The sequence below is a fragment of the Bemisia tabaci genome, chromosome 8 (genome assembly GCF_918797505.1).
Source record: "Bemisia tabaci chromosome 8, PGI_BMITA_v3".
Classification (NCBI taxonomy): Eukaryota; Metazoa; Arthropoda; class Insecta; order Hemiptera; family Aleyrodidae; genus Bemisia; species Bemisia tabaci.
Genome location: NC_092800.1, coordinates 22,117,279 through 22,132,315, shown reverse-complemented (window position 1 = coordinate 22,132,315; position 15,037 = coordinate 22,117,279). Strand labels below are relative to the sequence as shown.

The window sequence follows — 15,037 nt, the reverse complement described above, 5'->3', positions numbered from 1 at the left end:
AAAATTAAACTCGAGTTACTTGATCAGTATAGCTTGACATGACAAATAATGTGTAATGTAAGTACAAGGTGACAGGCTCATACTTAGGCTTGTCCGTCGTCAAGGTGAAAGAGAGATAATTTACCTGTGTTCGATGAAACTGAGTATAGTCAAGTAGACACCGATAATACAATCGATTCTTCGTTAAGAATCATGAAAAGTAGATCAAATTAAGTTTTCATTTTCAAATTAACGGCATGGCATGGCTTGGCTGGCTGGGTGGATTGAATTGAACAATGGTCCGGACTCCGGAGTTCCGAGTCCGACTTGGACATCGAACAGTTGGACGAGGGACCATTCCGCGGTTCCGCCTTTTGCCTTTTTATCGAGGTTGCGTATGAAAATGAGTGAAAATCAGCCGCTATATTGATTTAAGAGAGCCAGTTTTTGTATTTTAATCCTTTTGAAAACATTTGCCTGATAATTATTTTGATAATAAATACAACCCTGGAAGTATCGGCAAGGAACGATTATTCCAGGAACTAGGAACATCTTCTTCACAAAAGTTAGGTTATATTTATCTCTCACATCACTTCAAGTAGTTCAAGTAAGTAACTTAATGAATAATTTTTCACTTTCACACCTTTCCTTACTTCAATTCAGCCTGATGGCATTTATCGATTCCAAATATTCAAGTTATAAATTGAGCGCCCAAATAGCTTGCCGACTGTTACCTACTGAGGTACGAGAGCTCATTCACCCGTCAATTTAATACTGACTTAAAGCAAGGCATCCACACTGCTTATCCTCTGCCTCACTCATGAATTGGGTGGCTAATGCATTAGCGAGAACTAAAAACGCATCATCCTTAGACATTTTACCAATCGCACATCTGCAGTGCTGCGGATGTTGCCCTAATTTTATCCCTTCAAGGTACCCACAGTCAAATCATCAGTTTGTGCATGTACCTAAAAGTCGTATAATTTTAAAATACCTCAAGAGCTTATACAAAAATGAACCGCTCTAAGTATCAGATGTTTCAACTCGATGTATACTGGCAATCAGGTTATCCATCAACATTCAAAATTTAAAATTTTATTGACTGGTGGAATGTATTTTATTCAGTGGCTCAGACCTGTAATTAGTAAAATGTTCCGTTTTTAAATGTTTCTTGGCCCTCCCTCCATAAGGAAGGGTCTTGCTCTCATTTTAAATTCGTTCTGTTATCAAAAGGTGGTTGATATATTGTTACGTAGTTTATTGTCTGTCTCCAAGGACGGCCATTAACGATAGGTAGATCAATTTGATGATCTGTCTCCCGCTTTGTATTTTTGCAGATCGACACTTCCAGGAGCTTGCCTTATCAGATGTACATTGCTGCTTAGTGCCATTTGCTCTATGCCTGTAGATGTTTCCTGTCATGTGTGGAAGGAACGTCGGGTAGAGAATCGATGGCTACCTTAATATCATCAATGATCGGAGTAAATTGTGAAATTATTTAAGCTGTGGATCTATGATGTCGCATCTTTTGAAAAATGCTTTCTCCTCTAAAACTAAACTGAAGAATCGTGTTGTGTCAGTGCTTTTCTGAGAGTGGTGTTCTGTATTGATCAGCTGTTAAATCATGGTGCTAATTTTTCTCTTACGTTAAAGAGTGCTTTAGATATTTTTACAATGCACTCATCGTGTTTTCAAAAGTTCCTTCGTACCTGCACCAGTTCTAATCGGAAATTTGGATTTATTGTCTTCAAGTGGATTTTTCTGACCCAGTGGATTACAGATTTGAACAAGTTGGTGAGTGTTGTTTGTTCATTTTCTATTTTATTGAGTATGTCTGCATGACAGATGTCATCCATTATTACTTTGCATGATGCATCTTTAGCTGAAAGATTCTCTTTACACATGCCTAGTGGAAGATACATGTGTGTTTAGAACTGCTAATATGCGAACTTTGAAAAACTACGCTGCTATGATATAGAAAATCCTACAAGTCCAAGAAGGTCTATGCGCTGATATTAATTACATACTGACATATACCCGTCAAACAAGTTCCCATGGCCGTCATAGATGGCCTGCCCACAAAGTATGTCTGAAAGGGTGGCCCTAATTTTCATCAAGGAGCTTTGAGTACACCATGTACTTTTTAAAATTATTGTGCTTATTATATTGCTTTCACTTGAGTGTAGATGTAAGTACACACTAAGCTTTTATCCATCATACATTTTGGCACATTTCTTTAATTATTGAGCTTCATAAAATTTCAGGTACTTGATTTTCAGGGGCTGAGATCGAAATCATATCATTAAAAAAAATTGGTTCCAGCAATTCTTTTCAAATTCTTTACAAAAAAATTTAGAAGATTTAATAACTGAAGATAAAAACATAACATGCTAAACACTACCTTCTGATGAAAAAGTACTTAAGTGATGACCAAAATTGAGACTTTTTTCGATCACCCTGATATGGGGATCTTCTTCACCTCCTTTCTAAACATACGCCTGAGAAGAAAAAATTTGACTGCTAATGCAACCCGCAACAATGATCGTATAGCTCTTCTTTCGGTTTTTTCCTTTTTCCCTTCATCTCCCCCCCCCCCTTCCAAAACTTAAGATTCTTCCTTTTCATGTCATAATGAGCCCATAGCACAGAAGTTTTCAAAAATGATTGGAATTCACGAAATTTCATTTTATGAAGTTACATATAAAATCTTGCATCTCTGGTTTGAACCGTATACCGAGTATAATTCCTTGGCGCGCACCTTGCGGAGCGCCTTCAACATCGTAGTTATGCTTCAAACGCGACACTCACGCTCCGATGTGTAATTTTCGCATGTTGCGCATGTCGGAGCGTATGTCCAGTTTAGAATTGCCCAAAAATTGAAAGATTTTAAAGCCGCGAAATTCATGTTTAAATCCGCAATTTTTATTTCCATGCCGAACTGAGAAGGGGATTTTTAATTCCATGAAGGCTTGATGGAAATGACTTGGTTTCCGTGTGAGTTGCATGGAAGTGTCATGAGTTCCATGTCGAGCTCACAAGGAAATATTTTCATTTCCATGAAGACTTGATGGAAATGACTTGGTTTCCGTGTGAGTTGCATGGAAACGTTATGATTTCCATGTCGAGCTCACAAGGAAATGTTTTCATTTCCATGACGGCTTGATGGAAATGACTTGGTTTCCATGTGAGTTTCATGGAAACGTTATGATTTCCATGTCGAAGGACATGGAAGTCAGACGATTTCCATGAAATCACATGGAAATCGGGTCATTTCCACGTGAATCCACATGGAACATTTTTAGCAGGATTCTCAATGACAAATTAAATGGAATTACATATTACAGATGACAGAAATTTTGCTGAATTGTTTTTAAAAATATCATATCTTACTGTGGGTTTTAATTGAATATATCTTAATTTGAATCTCATGAAAACAAGTATTGCGCTAAAACGCGCGAAAAAACGCAACCGGATACAGTCAAACTGCATTCCATGTTTCTTACTCGGCGGAAGAAGCTGCTCTCTTTGCAAATAATTTTCATTTTTCTGACATCTTTGATCGATTACATTAGGATTCAGCGCATATTAATTACATTCCATATGCCTTTTACCTCAAAGTTAATTAGTAGCTTGGGTCCTTGACATTTTTGGAAGGAGCCGAGCAGCATTGCCTTTAAATTTGTAAATTTTGAAAATTTCACACTTTTTAAACACGTAGATATTATTGGAGTTGGATTCTACAGTACTTGAACTTCAAAATAACCCATTCTCAGGATTCATCGGGGGTCCCTTCATGACAAATAATTTTGGCTACCTTCCATGTCTTTTAGAGACAAATTTTCAAGGAATTCGGGGCCTTTTAGTGATAAAAAAGGATAAGAATATACAACACTTTGGGGAAAAAACGATGACTCGAAAAAAAGTCACCACGGGGGCCCCATCGGAACCTCCGCGGCAAATTCTTAGGGGGCGATCGCCTCCCCGCCCCCATGGCCAGTCCGCCCCTGGCGGCACAGGAAAGCCGAAAAACCAAGCGGGGACGCTACTTCAATATTAAACTTCCATCGCCTTGCCAAGGCGCAGGGATACAACTATTTGAACTCTCCGGAACGCGGGAGGTATGACGCTTCAATTGAAGGCGTTTACGAATCTTATGTATTTACATGACGAGATTTTCCAAAAGTTTTTGCATTATATTGTAGAGATGAGTTTCTTTTATTATTTAGTGATAATATTCTTGCTTCTTAATTTTTAATTATTCTGCAACAATTATCTTTTTGCGAAATACAATCCTGGCTTTAGCGCCCTTAAACTCCGACCTTAACGGTCAAGACTGCAGGAGCGGCACAGGAAAACCAAAAAATAACGCAAGGACGCTACTTCAACATTAAACTTCCATCGCCTTGCTAAGGCGCAGGGATACAACTATTTGAACTCCCCGGAAAGCGTGCGGTATCACGCTTCAATTGAAGGCGTTTACGAATCTTATGTATTTACATGACGAGATTTTCCAATTTGTTTTGCATTATATTGTAGATTTGAGTTCCTTTTATTATTTAATTAAATTACTGCTTCTGCTTAATTTTTAATTATTCTGCAAAAATAATCTTTTTGCGAAATTCAATCCTGGCTTTAGCGCTCTTAAACTCCGGCCTTAACGGTCGAAACTGCAGTAGCGGCACAGGAAAGCCGAAACACCAAACGGGGACGCTACTTCACTATTACCCTTCCATCGCCTTGCTAAGGCGCGGGGATACGACTATTATAGCTCCTTGCGAGCGTTTTACGAGCCGGAAACAAACTTGATATTCGGCCTATAGAGGCACGTGAGGGGGAATCGCAGCTCTAAACGCTCTTGTGAGACTTTTAGGCTCAACTTCGAAAACTCCATATTATTAAAATGTTTCTTGTATGTTACAACATGTTCCGGTCCTGTTAACTAAGCAACATTTATGACGAAGACCGACGCATTTTTCCTCTGACTGAAATAATTTTTCCAAAAAGAGTGAGCTTTTGGCAGACATTGTAACATTTTAGGTTGGGACTGAAAGCAGGCATTGTAAGCATTGTAAGATCTATGATACACTTTTTCTGAGTATAGGAGCCTCACCTTAAATTTAATAAAACTTCATTCAGAAGTTAGAACTGAAGAATTTGGACCAATAGACAAAATGCGGATCAATTTATTGAGATTAATGTATTCTATCAATATTTCACGTAGCATATAATTTGTGCAATGAAAATTATTGAGAGTGACTCCTAACCAAGATGTAAAAGTTTTTTTATGCAAGAGTTCAAACCTCCCGCTCATGAGAAAACCATAATCTACTTGAGTTAAACCATTCATTAAACGTCACCCCTGACATTCTCTTGCGTGGTGCTAGAATACGATAAGTTCAATCTCGGCGCCTCGGCTCAGCTGTCGCAAGTTTTCACACTTTGAACAAGGCAGAATGAGGAAGAAATACTGTTTGATCACGAAATCTGACATAGCTCCTATAGTGAGCGATTTGATCACAGACTCTAGTTTTTCTTGCAAGTGGAAAATTCGAATTTAGCGTTACTAGATCTTGTTAAAAGTTGATTTTAATCATTTCGTCGCGTGAGTCGCGTTTAAAACATAAAATTTTCAGGAGAAAACATATGCCTGGGTGCTCAAATTTGTAACTCACCTAGTGATCCACTATAATTTATGGCGCAGCCTGACAATGCTGTCCAACGTAAAAAATAAAAGACTAAAATAAACTCCCTATGATTTGGAAACGAATTGTTGAATTTTCTTACATCCAATTCAATAACTCGTCAAACCTTTCTTAGGAAGCAAGGGAACTACCTTGAGTGCACTCAAAGAAGAGAAAGTAATAACCAAAGGTTCCCGCGCTGATAAAACCCAATTTTCCACGAAAACGATAAAAAAGTGAAGATACTCTACAAAAAAAGAACCAGTTGACCTCTCTATGGTCAGGTCGTATTTTCAATAATTGATTAGCAAAATTGAAAGTTTATCGAGTCGAGAATGCAAACCGTATCAACCGATAGTGCGATTATTCGGAATGTGCGTTGATGCCCTAAAAATATTTATGTTTATATAAATAAGAAGTTTTACGAGAAAGTTTTTTGCTCACTATCATTCCATGTTTAAGTGATCGGACGTTCTATTCATCTCTCGCGTTATGCAGTTTCCTATTTATTTATAATTTACCGACTTCACACTTTAAACGTATATATCAAACATTTGACCTGCGTTAATAAAAATAGAAGATCGGTTAAAGTGTACCAGTGTATAGCTAGCTTAAAATATAAATAATACTTTTTTGCATCAACGCATCACCAATCATCAATTTTAGTCCAGACTTGCGATACGTTGCGTTTGATTGTGCGTTTATTCGTGTGCAATGGAAATATTAATCCCTGGACTGTCTGACGTCACTCGGGCACTGTTGAGTATCCTATGCATCTGCTTGATCCTGATATGGGGCTTTTATAAATGGAATCGGAGGCATCAGGAGCTACTTGCTTCAAAGTTCCCTGGACCGACAGCTCTGCCTATCATCGGCAACGCGCTCACTTTTTTTAACAAAAGTCACAATGGTAGGTGACTTTTTTGAAGTGAAATAGTAACGTTAATCTTTAACAACTGCCCGGTAGTTCAGCGTAGACTCCCTTTATACTGAGAGTCAAGACAACACCCCTCATGGAGTCACAAACGGGAATAAAGATTACAGAAATTGAACGTTTTTCGTAATCTTTGATCGGCCCATTCTCGAATTCCTTTCTTCGTTCCTTCCCTCATTCTGTTTGTTCCTTGCCGAACCCGTAATTCCCCGGTCCATCCCAGATTATAATCTTTGCAGTCGGTGAAACTGTAATCTTTATTCCCTTTTGTGACACTGTGAAGGCCTAAAATAAGGGAACCAATCAGAAATGCGTTCCGCACACGGTTAAGGTGATTTAATGGACGCCATACTTTGTGTCAGAACGGCATGCGATATATCGCATCAATTGGTTCTATTTTTTCAGCTACTCGTCATTTTTCTCCAATTTTGAGATCGTAATTCTGTTGTAAGGAGACTAAACACTCACTTACAAATTTTAACAAAGAAATTCAACGTAATAAAGGCGTGGTTTTTTTAGAGAGAAAATATCGCATTCGAGTGCAGATTCGATATCAGTATCGAATTCGATGTTTTCTCTCTAAAAAAACCACGCCTTTATTACGTTGAATTTCTTTGCTAAAATTGGTAAGTGAGTGTTTAGTCTCCTGACAACAGAATTGCGATCTAAAAATTGGAGAAAATTGACGAGTAGCTGAAAAAATGGAACCAATTGATGCGATATATCGCATGCCGTTCTGACACATATGGCGTCCATCGAGTCACCTTAAAAGTCATTTGAGTTCCGAAAACAGGGCTGTACCGAAGATTCGAGCTGGAACCGTATTTTTGCCGTCACGTTTCAGATGCAGGAATATAATTCGTTAATTGAAAATTGGCGATTACTGTACCTAAAAGAAATGAAAAGAAATAAAAAAGAAGCAGGAAAGTCCAACACGAGGTGTTGCATAAGCGCAGCATGATCATGAATAATTCTAATTGAACGGACGATGTGTGGGAGGAAAAGGAAGTTTAATCGATGAGTGGAAACTTGTGCTAATTAATAAAAGGCAGGTATGTAGTATATGGCGTAAAAAATAATGCTATTGGGATTGAACCATGAAAACGTTTTTATTAATAAAATATTTATACAAAAAATCCTGGATAGTTATGAAGAATTTGTATAGTCTAGATACGAGTCACTCTGTAATGATAACTATACAATCAGAGGCGCTCAAATCAAGGCATTGACCAATCAGAGGCCCTTAAATAAAAGGTGATTTTTTCGTTATACTTGTACGTATAATTTTCAGAAAAGATTCAAGCACCACTTTTGGACCCCAGTAAATTCCTAGTTGCTTAATGATTGAGCGATTTCAACTAATCAAGTAATGAAAAGCCAACTCATTTTGGTATGGCAAGGATTAAAGTAGATAGATCACAAGTTGCACGGATTTCCTTACATATTCATAGGAAATAGCTACAGCCGAACATTAATACTTCCGATTTCAGGATGCGCGTGATCAATCCGCAAATTGTATTTCACAATACCATATGATCTGTTGAACTACATGTTGCAATCAGAAACTATAACTTAAACAATTTTCGGCTCATTTTAGAATCAACAGATGTGCGATTTGTCTCTCTACACACATAGGTGCTTATACGAATGAGTCAGAAATGTCAGTTTCTTAGTCCAAAATTACGTCCAGCTATTTTTCTGTTTTTTTGTTTCTTTGTCTTCTTAAGCCTATATAGTGAAGTTATCAAACTTCTGAGAGTTGTATGTTTGTTTTAAAATTTGTTATCTTAAAATTTCCACAGCTTTTTCTTCTGTTGACAATGGTAGGCAAAAATAATGTTACTTAAGTAATAAGTAGAAAAACTTTTCCCTTCCGCAAAAAAAAATTGAGTGAAACTTTCGTTGGAATATTCTTTCTAATGATGGGTTTGAATTTTGCTCGGTGTATTTAGCTGCCTTGTGGGGCTCAAGCGTAAGTACACGTTCCAATGAGCTGTGTAATTGGCACATTCTCGAAAACCTTAATGGGAAATTGGACATTGTCAGCAGTGGAACATTGTTGTTACCAATCACTGTCACCGTTGTGAACGCAATCGTCGAAAAATCCCTTATGATCGCCCAGTGCTACAATATTTCCCGTGAGTCCGTTTATTTTTTTTAAAAACTTTTTCTCAACAAGGATGTGAAAATGTTGCATTAGATACAACGATATTGTGTGTATGGATGATATTTGAAGAATTATCAAAGATGTTAATGCTGATTGCTGGTATATTAGGTGCGCTTGATTCTGTTAATTTTCCAGATTTATTGCGGATCGTTACTGAACAGTGTGAAGAATATGGATCACCATATAAATTCTGGCTTGGTAGTAGACTTCTTGTTGTCATCACAAAACCAGAGGATATCCAGGTAAAAAATTTATGAAATTGGTGATCACCTTACGATTTTGCAAAACTTACAAGTATTCTGAAAATTGAGCATAATTGCATTAACCTTAAAATAGTATATGATCTCAAAACCATTGTTAAAACAACCATGAAGATAGCAAAAAAAAAAGAAAACCATGCTACTGATGAAGGACTCTAATTATATTTTCCAGTGTGAACTATTTCATTGAGAGATATTGGAGCTTCATCAAGAACAAAAATAAAAACGATATATTTAGTCTCAGTTGTAGAGCCGTAAAACTATAATGACCGGGGGGGGGGGGGGACATAAATGATGAAGGGGAATCGTGTAATTAATGAGGACGAATGAGAGAAGGGGATTTGGAATCATCTTCATCTCCTCCCAGAAAAAGCCCAATCAAGCATTATCTTTGGCAGCCTCTCTTCCGTCTTCTTGTCAATATGACCATACCAGACAAGACCGAAAATTTGTCATAATCTGGACTCATTCTTTTTGTTGATTTTGTAGATTATTTTAAACAGTTCTAAGACGTTAGACAAAGGTGACGTTTATAAGATTTTTGAACCAGTGGTAGGCGCCGGTCTGGTAATAGCACCAGGTACGTAAATACAGGTTCAGCAAAATTATTTTACTATAATACTTAAAAAAACTCTTATGCAATTTGATGTACCTACTCGGCATTTGGTTTTGACAAAGTTTTTATTTAAAGATATAATAGAATGTGTAGTAATGAACAAGGCATGTTACACCCTTGCTCGCACATTACTCTTTAAACCACGTAAATTCTCTTTTCAAAAATGAGAAATAAGTCGATTCGATAGTCAAGAAGTTTTGAGCTAAATCGACGGGGCAAGTTCGCAACCACGCGTCTCGATTTGCGGCGTTGCAGACTTCTCGTCCTTGTTCAATTTTTAAATTGGAAATTACTCTACGACAATGGAGATGTTGCATGCACGGCCGGATTAAGGGGGTGGCCCATGGCGGCAAAATTAGGGGACGGCAAATTTTGCAATTTTTTTTAAATGCAGATCCAAAAAAATCGGATTCAGAATAAAATTACAAACAAGAAAATGTGAAAAAATCTCTCATTTCCTGAGAATTCATTAATTTCTAATTTTGTCGTATTTCGGTGATGCAAAAGACTGCGTACCTTTAATTAGTCGAGTTAAGAGAGAAACCAAACACGTAATTTGGACTGGAGCGGCGCGGCGCAGAGAGAAATGATGACGAGGACTTGAGATGAAAAAGAGAAGCCCTCAGCGCGGCGGTCGTCATGTAACACATATTAGCGCCTACGAGACTGCATGAATCCTTCACGCATTGCGTCAAACACAGTGCGGTCAACAGCGGTCGGCGCGGCGTGAAACACACAGTGCCTACAAGCGTACATAAATACTTCACGCATTGCGCCAAAAACAGTGTGGTCAGCGCGGCACGGCGGTGGAAGTTAAAATTATTAAACCACATTTATGTTTGTTCTTCCTTAAGTTTTTTGTTCATTTCTTACAAATGAAAGGCCTTGTCCACACAGAGATAGGTTTACGGAACTGAACTTTCGCGTGAAGTTCCGTGAACTTTTGCTAGTAGTGTTGACAGGGCTTACGCAAAAAATGTGTCCAACACGAGTGAACGCGTCTTATGCACCCTTCTCCATTAGGCACGTTCACTTGATGGTTTTATTATTGATGTTTCAAAATGAATGAGAAGAGGGCGGCAAGTAGGTAAATCCGGCCATGGTTGCATGTGTGAGGAATTTGGGATTTGACTGTTGATTCTTATGTAAAAGTTCGCGAGAAACGCGATAGTGCGACTGGTTTTCTCTGAAATCATCTCCCAAGCTCAAAAAAGCTCTCAAGTTGAGGCCAAAATGGAGGAGATATCCCACGCTATCCTGAGAGTCCACTTCTACATCAAGACAAGCTCTCCATGCAAAGATTGGGAGCAAATACATTAGCAGTGATTTGAGTTTTAGAGTCCCCAAATAAAGTGGCAGCCCTGTCAATGTATTTGCTTCCTATCTTTGCATGGAGAGTTTGTTTTGATGTAGAGATGGACTCTAAGGAATAGCGTGGGGTATCCCCTCCATTTTGGCCTCAACTTGAGATCTTTCTTTGAGCTTGGGACTTAATTTCAGAGAAAACCAGTGGCAACATCTTGTTTCTCGCGAACTTTTACTTAAGAATCAACAGTCAAATCGCAAATCCCTCACGCATGCAACATCTCCATTCTTATAAACTTCCTCGATTGTTCTTTTCTGTGTCCAATGAAAACTCTGCAAAAATTTCGAGGAATGAAGCAGATGTGTTATCCTTTATAGTCCGGGGGCATACGTAACAAAACATATGTCCCGTGTTAACGTGAGCGGGAGTAAAAATAGCATACAAAAGACTCAAGCAATGGGCGGGACTTATCACAAGAGACCTTGACTGCTTTTGGGATGATATGAAGCGCATTGCTGTATTGCTGTAGGAGCCATGGTTCGCACTGTTTTAATGCGTCTCGAGGTCCATCCCAGCACGCATTCCGATCGCGGCAGTTGAGCTAAGGCAATATTTGCGTATCCATGAATTAAATCAATCAATCGAGCTCTGATTTTGACTTCTTTATCCGTAACGAGTCCTCCAGAACAATTTTCCACCTTGTACGATGGTTATTATTTCTTTACTTCTATTTTTCAAATTTGAGGTGGGATAATGGCGGCTTCTCAAGAACACCGAGGTAGGCGATCTTTTGCACCAACGAACAGAAAACTGATGGCCAAAAATAACCAATCAGAACCTCCCAAAAAAAAGAATTTGCCTAAAAACGGAACTTCGTGGTTCTGCGCAGATTTACCAGTCAGACACGACATCTCGAGGTGGAAAAAAACTCGCTGAAAGCGAATTTTAGCAATCAACACAACTTGACGTAGAGACATGATTGGCTAAAAAATACAACGGTTTTTGATACATCGGAAAATCAACCAAAAATCGGAGACTGGGCGAAACGCTCAAGGTCGCAGAGGTATAGGGAATCCCATAGCGAAAGCAACGGAACGATTCTAATATCATGGGGAACTCCGTTCCCATGACAACAGGAGCCGAGATTTTCAAACATCGCAAACGAGATACGTGGTTGCGGACTAACATCGTCGAATGTTTTATACACTATCTTTCATATGTTCCGAATGGAATTATGCTTACAATTCAGTTGCAAATGGTCTTCTGAGTCAAATTTTAACTTTCGTGATCAACATCAATTGAATTCGGTTTTGTCAGACAAGAAAAAGAGATCCTTAAGTATTCTTTTAATTTTAAAAAACTACAAAAAAGGAGAGCTGTATAAAAACACGTCGTATTGGGAGCAAATCGAAATGCCTCTACATCCTCTGTTTATTCTTTGATTTTAGTCGAAAAATGGAAGAAAACTCGAAAAATACTTACGCCATCTTTTTCCCCGAAAAATATCACAAGATTTGTGCCTATAATGAGGGAAAGAGCAACAATCATCTTACAAGAAATGCAACAACATTGTGGTAGTGGTGTCGAAGTAGATTTTTATCCCTACTTCTTCACGGCTTCATTTGACACACTCTGTGGTGAGCTACTAATTTTACGCAAGTAATCTCCTCTAATCTAATGCTGTTAAAAAATATTAAAAAGCATTTGGCATCGAAGACTAAATGGGGAAGCCATTAGGTCTGAATCAATGATTTATCTAGCCGCCGATGCAGCCCACTCAAATATAGCATAGCATAGCGTGCTTAATATCGTTAGTTAGAGAGAGGAAGATTTTCTCTTGTTCCAACAAGAAATTCCAGTCGTAGCATATTTGACCGAGATCCTCATTGGTCTGATAGGAAATTTTGCTTGGTGTATTTTGAACTGGTTACAAAAAAATTTACCTAAAATTTTTGTTCGTACTCCAATTCGATCCCAAGAAGTTTAGTTTTTTGGAATTTTTAATGAGATAACAGATGAGCTTGGAAATATCCTGCACCTAATGAAAGAATTTTAACCGACCATTAATGAGTAACATAAAAAATCAATTCTAGAGGCAAAAAAAAACTTCCTTAGGGCCTAGAATCAGAAAGTGAGGTTTAATATCTCAAAAACTTGCATGCTATGGAAACATGTAATTTAAATTAAAATTCCAAAATATTTAATTGCATGGAGATAACTGTTGCGTTTCTTTTTCAGAAGCATCTTTTGGGGTTCAGGTTGACTCTCAGCTGGGCCGAAGTCGAAATTGGGCAGAAGTTATCTTTTGGTAAGAATCTGGCATCTATAAAGTAATTTCATTTACTTTTTTTCTATTATCATAAAATCAAGAATTTCTCAAAATACATCTAAGCGAGGAAAAAAAAATACTCTCAACTCAATAATTCTCAAATATTTTAATTCTTATGATGAAAGTACTTACTTTAATACTTGGAGAGAGTGTGTTTTTGTTCTCCACAACATATAAAATGTTTCGGCAATCATTGCAATTCTATCCCAAGAGACTCAGCAGCTAGACCCAAAACTTGCTGTCTGTGCTGCCAAATTTCGGCAAAACTATACGGACCGGATAGGACTAACAGGGCCGGATTAAGGGGGTGGCCACATGGGCCGCGGCCCATGGCGGCAAATTTTGTAATTTTTTTCTATGTAGGTATAAAACAAATCGGATTCAGAAAAAAAATTATACAAACAAGAAAAGGCAATAAAATCTCTCATTTCCTGAGAATAGAGTAATTTCTAAATGTGTCGTCTTTCGGTGGTACAAGAGATAGCACCTTTAATTAGTCGAGTTAAGAGAGAAACAAAACACGCAATTTGGCCTGGAGCGGCGGCGCGGCGCAGAGAGTATTGATGACGTGGACTTGAGATGGAAAGGAGAAACCCTCGCCGCAGCGGTCGGCATGTGACACATATTAGCGCCTATTAGACTCCATAAATACTTCCCGCATTGCGTCAAAAACAGTACGCTCAGCAGCGGTCGGCGTGAAATGCATAGCGCCTACAAGACTGCAAGAATACTTCACGCATTGCGTCAAAAACAGTGCGGTCAGCGCGGCGCAGTGCGGCGCGGCGGCAGAGGTTAAAATTATTAAACCACATTAATGTTTGTTCTTTCATAATATTTTCGTTCATTTCTCATAAATGTTAGGCTTCTTTCACACACAGGTATAGGATTACGGAACATCACTTTCGCGCCAACTTCCGTGACTTTTTGCTAGTAGTGTTGACAGGGCTTTCGCAAAAAAATGTATCCGACACGAATAAACGCATCTTATGCACCTTCGGCACGTCACGTTCAATTCATGGTTTTTATTGATGTTTCTAAACGAATGAGAAAAGGGCAGCAAAATACAGGCGGCCCATGGGCGGCAAGTAGGTAAATCCGGCCCTGCCCTTAATGTAAATTCAATATTTTTAAATTTTGGGGACAAATGATTTTATATGATTATAATATTTTCCATTTTTTCCGGAATTCCCATTGAAACCGTACTTTTCAAAAGCCAACCATAGTTTTACCTACAGCTGCAGTAAACATCTATTTCTAAATGAACATTGAGCTCTTTCAAATTAACCTAGAATGACGCCTCTTGTAATGGAACGACTTTTTGCACCATGGTTGCTTGTGGACTACATCTATGAAAAAACAAGTAATGCAAAGAAGATGAAAAAGGACTGTGACGATTTTCGAGAATTCAGCAAGAACGCAAGTATTCAATTACACACTTTATGAACTTAACATTTAAATTGTATATTTTAATAACGTACATTTTTCTTAGGATCATTTATTTCATGACCTAATTTTTATCTGGTGTTAATTTTCAATTTAAGTTTGAGTTAGAAATAAAACTAACCGGAATAGTCAAAACGAAAGCTGACAAGGCAAAAAATACTGACAAAGCGATTGTAATAGCATTCCATGGCAATGCCAATACATGGTAACGCTATGATAAAAAATTTCAGAGCTGTACTTATGCTCATTCGTCCACTACGATCCTTGAACATGTTTTCATCATTCAAATGAGAGAGTGCTTTACTCAACTTCACAGCTGATG

General features: G+C 38.1%; 1 protein-coding gene across 1 annotated transcript; it reads left to right on the top strand.

The window, feature by feature from the left end:
• Window positions 1–8,841: 8,841 nt before the first annotated feature.
• Window positions 8,842–14,715, top strand: LOC140225279 (cytochrome P450 4C1-like). The gene is made up of 4 exons (XM_072303565.1): window positions 8,842–9,003; window positions 9,511–9,601; window positions 12,392–12,602; window positions 14,562–14,715. The coding sequence occupies exons 1-4, from the start codon at window positions 8,842–8,844 to the stop codon at window positions 14,713–14,715; spliced, it is 618 nt and encodes a 205-aa protein (XP_072159666.1).
• The last annotated feature ends 322 nt before the right edge of the window (window positions 14,716–15,037 follow it).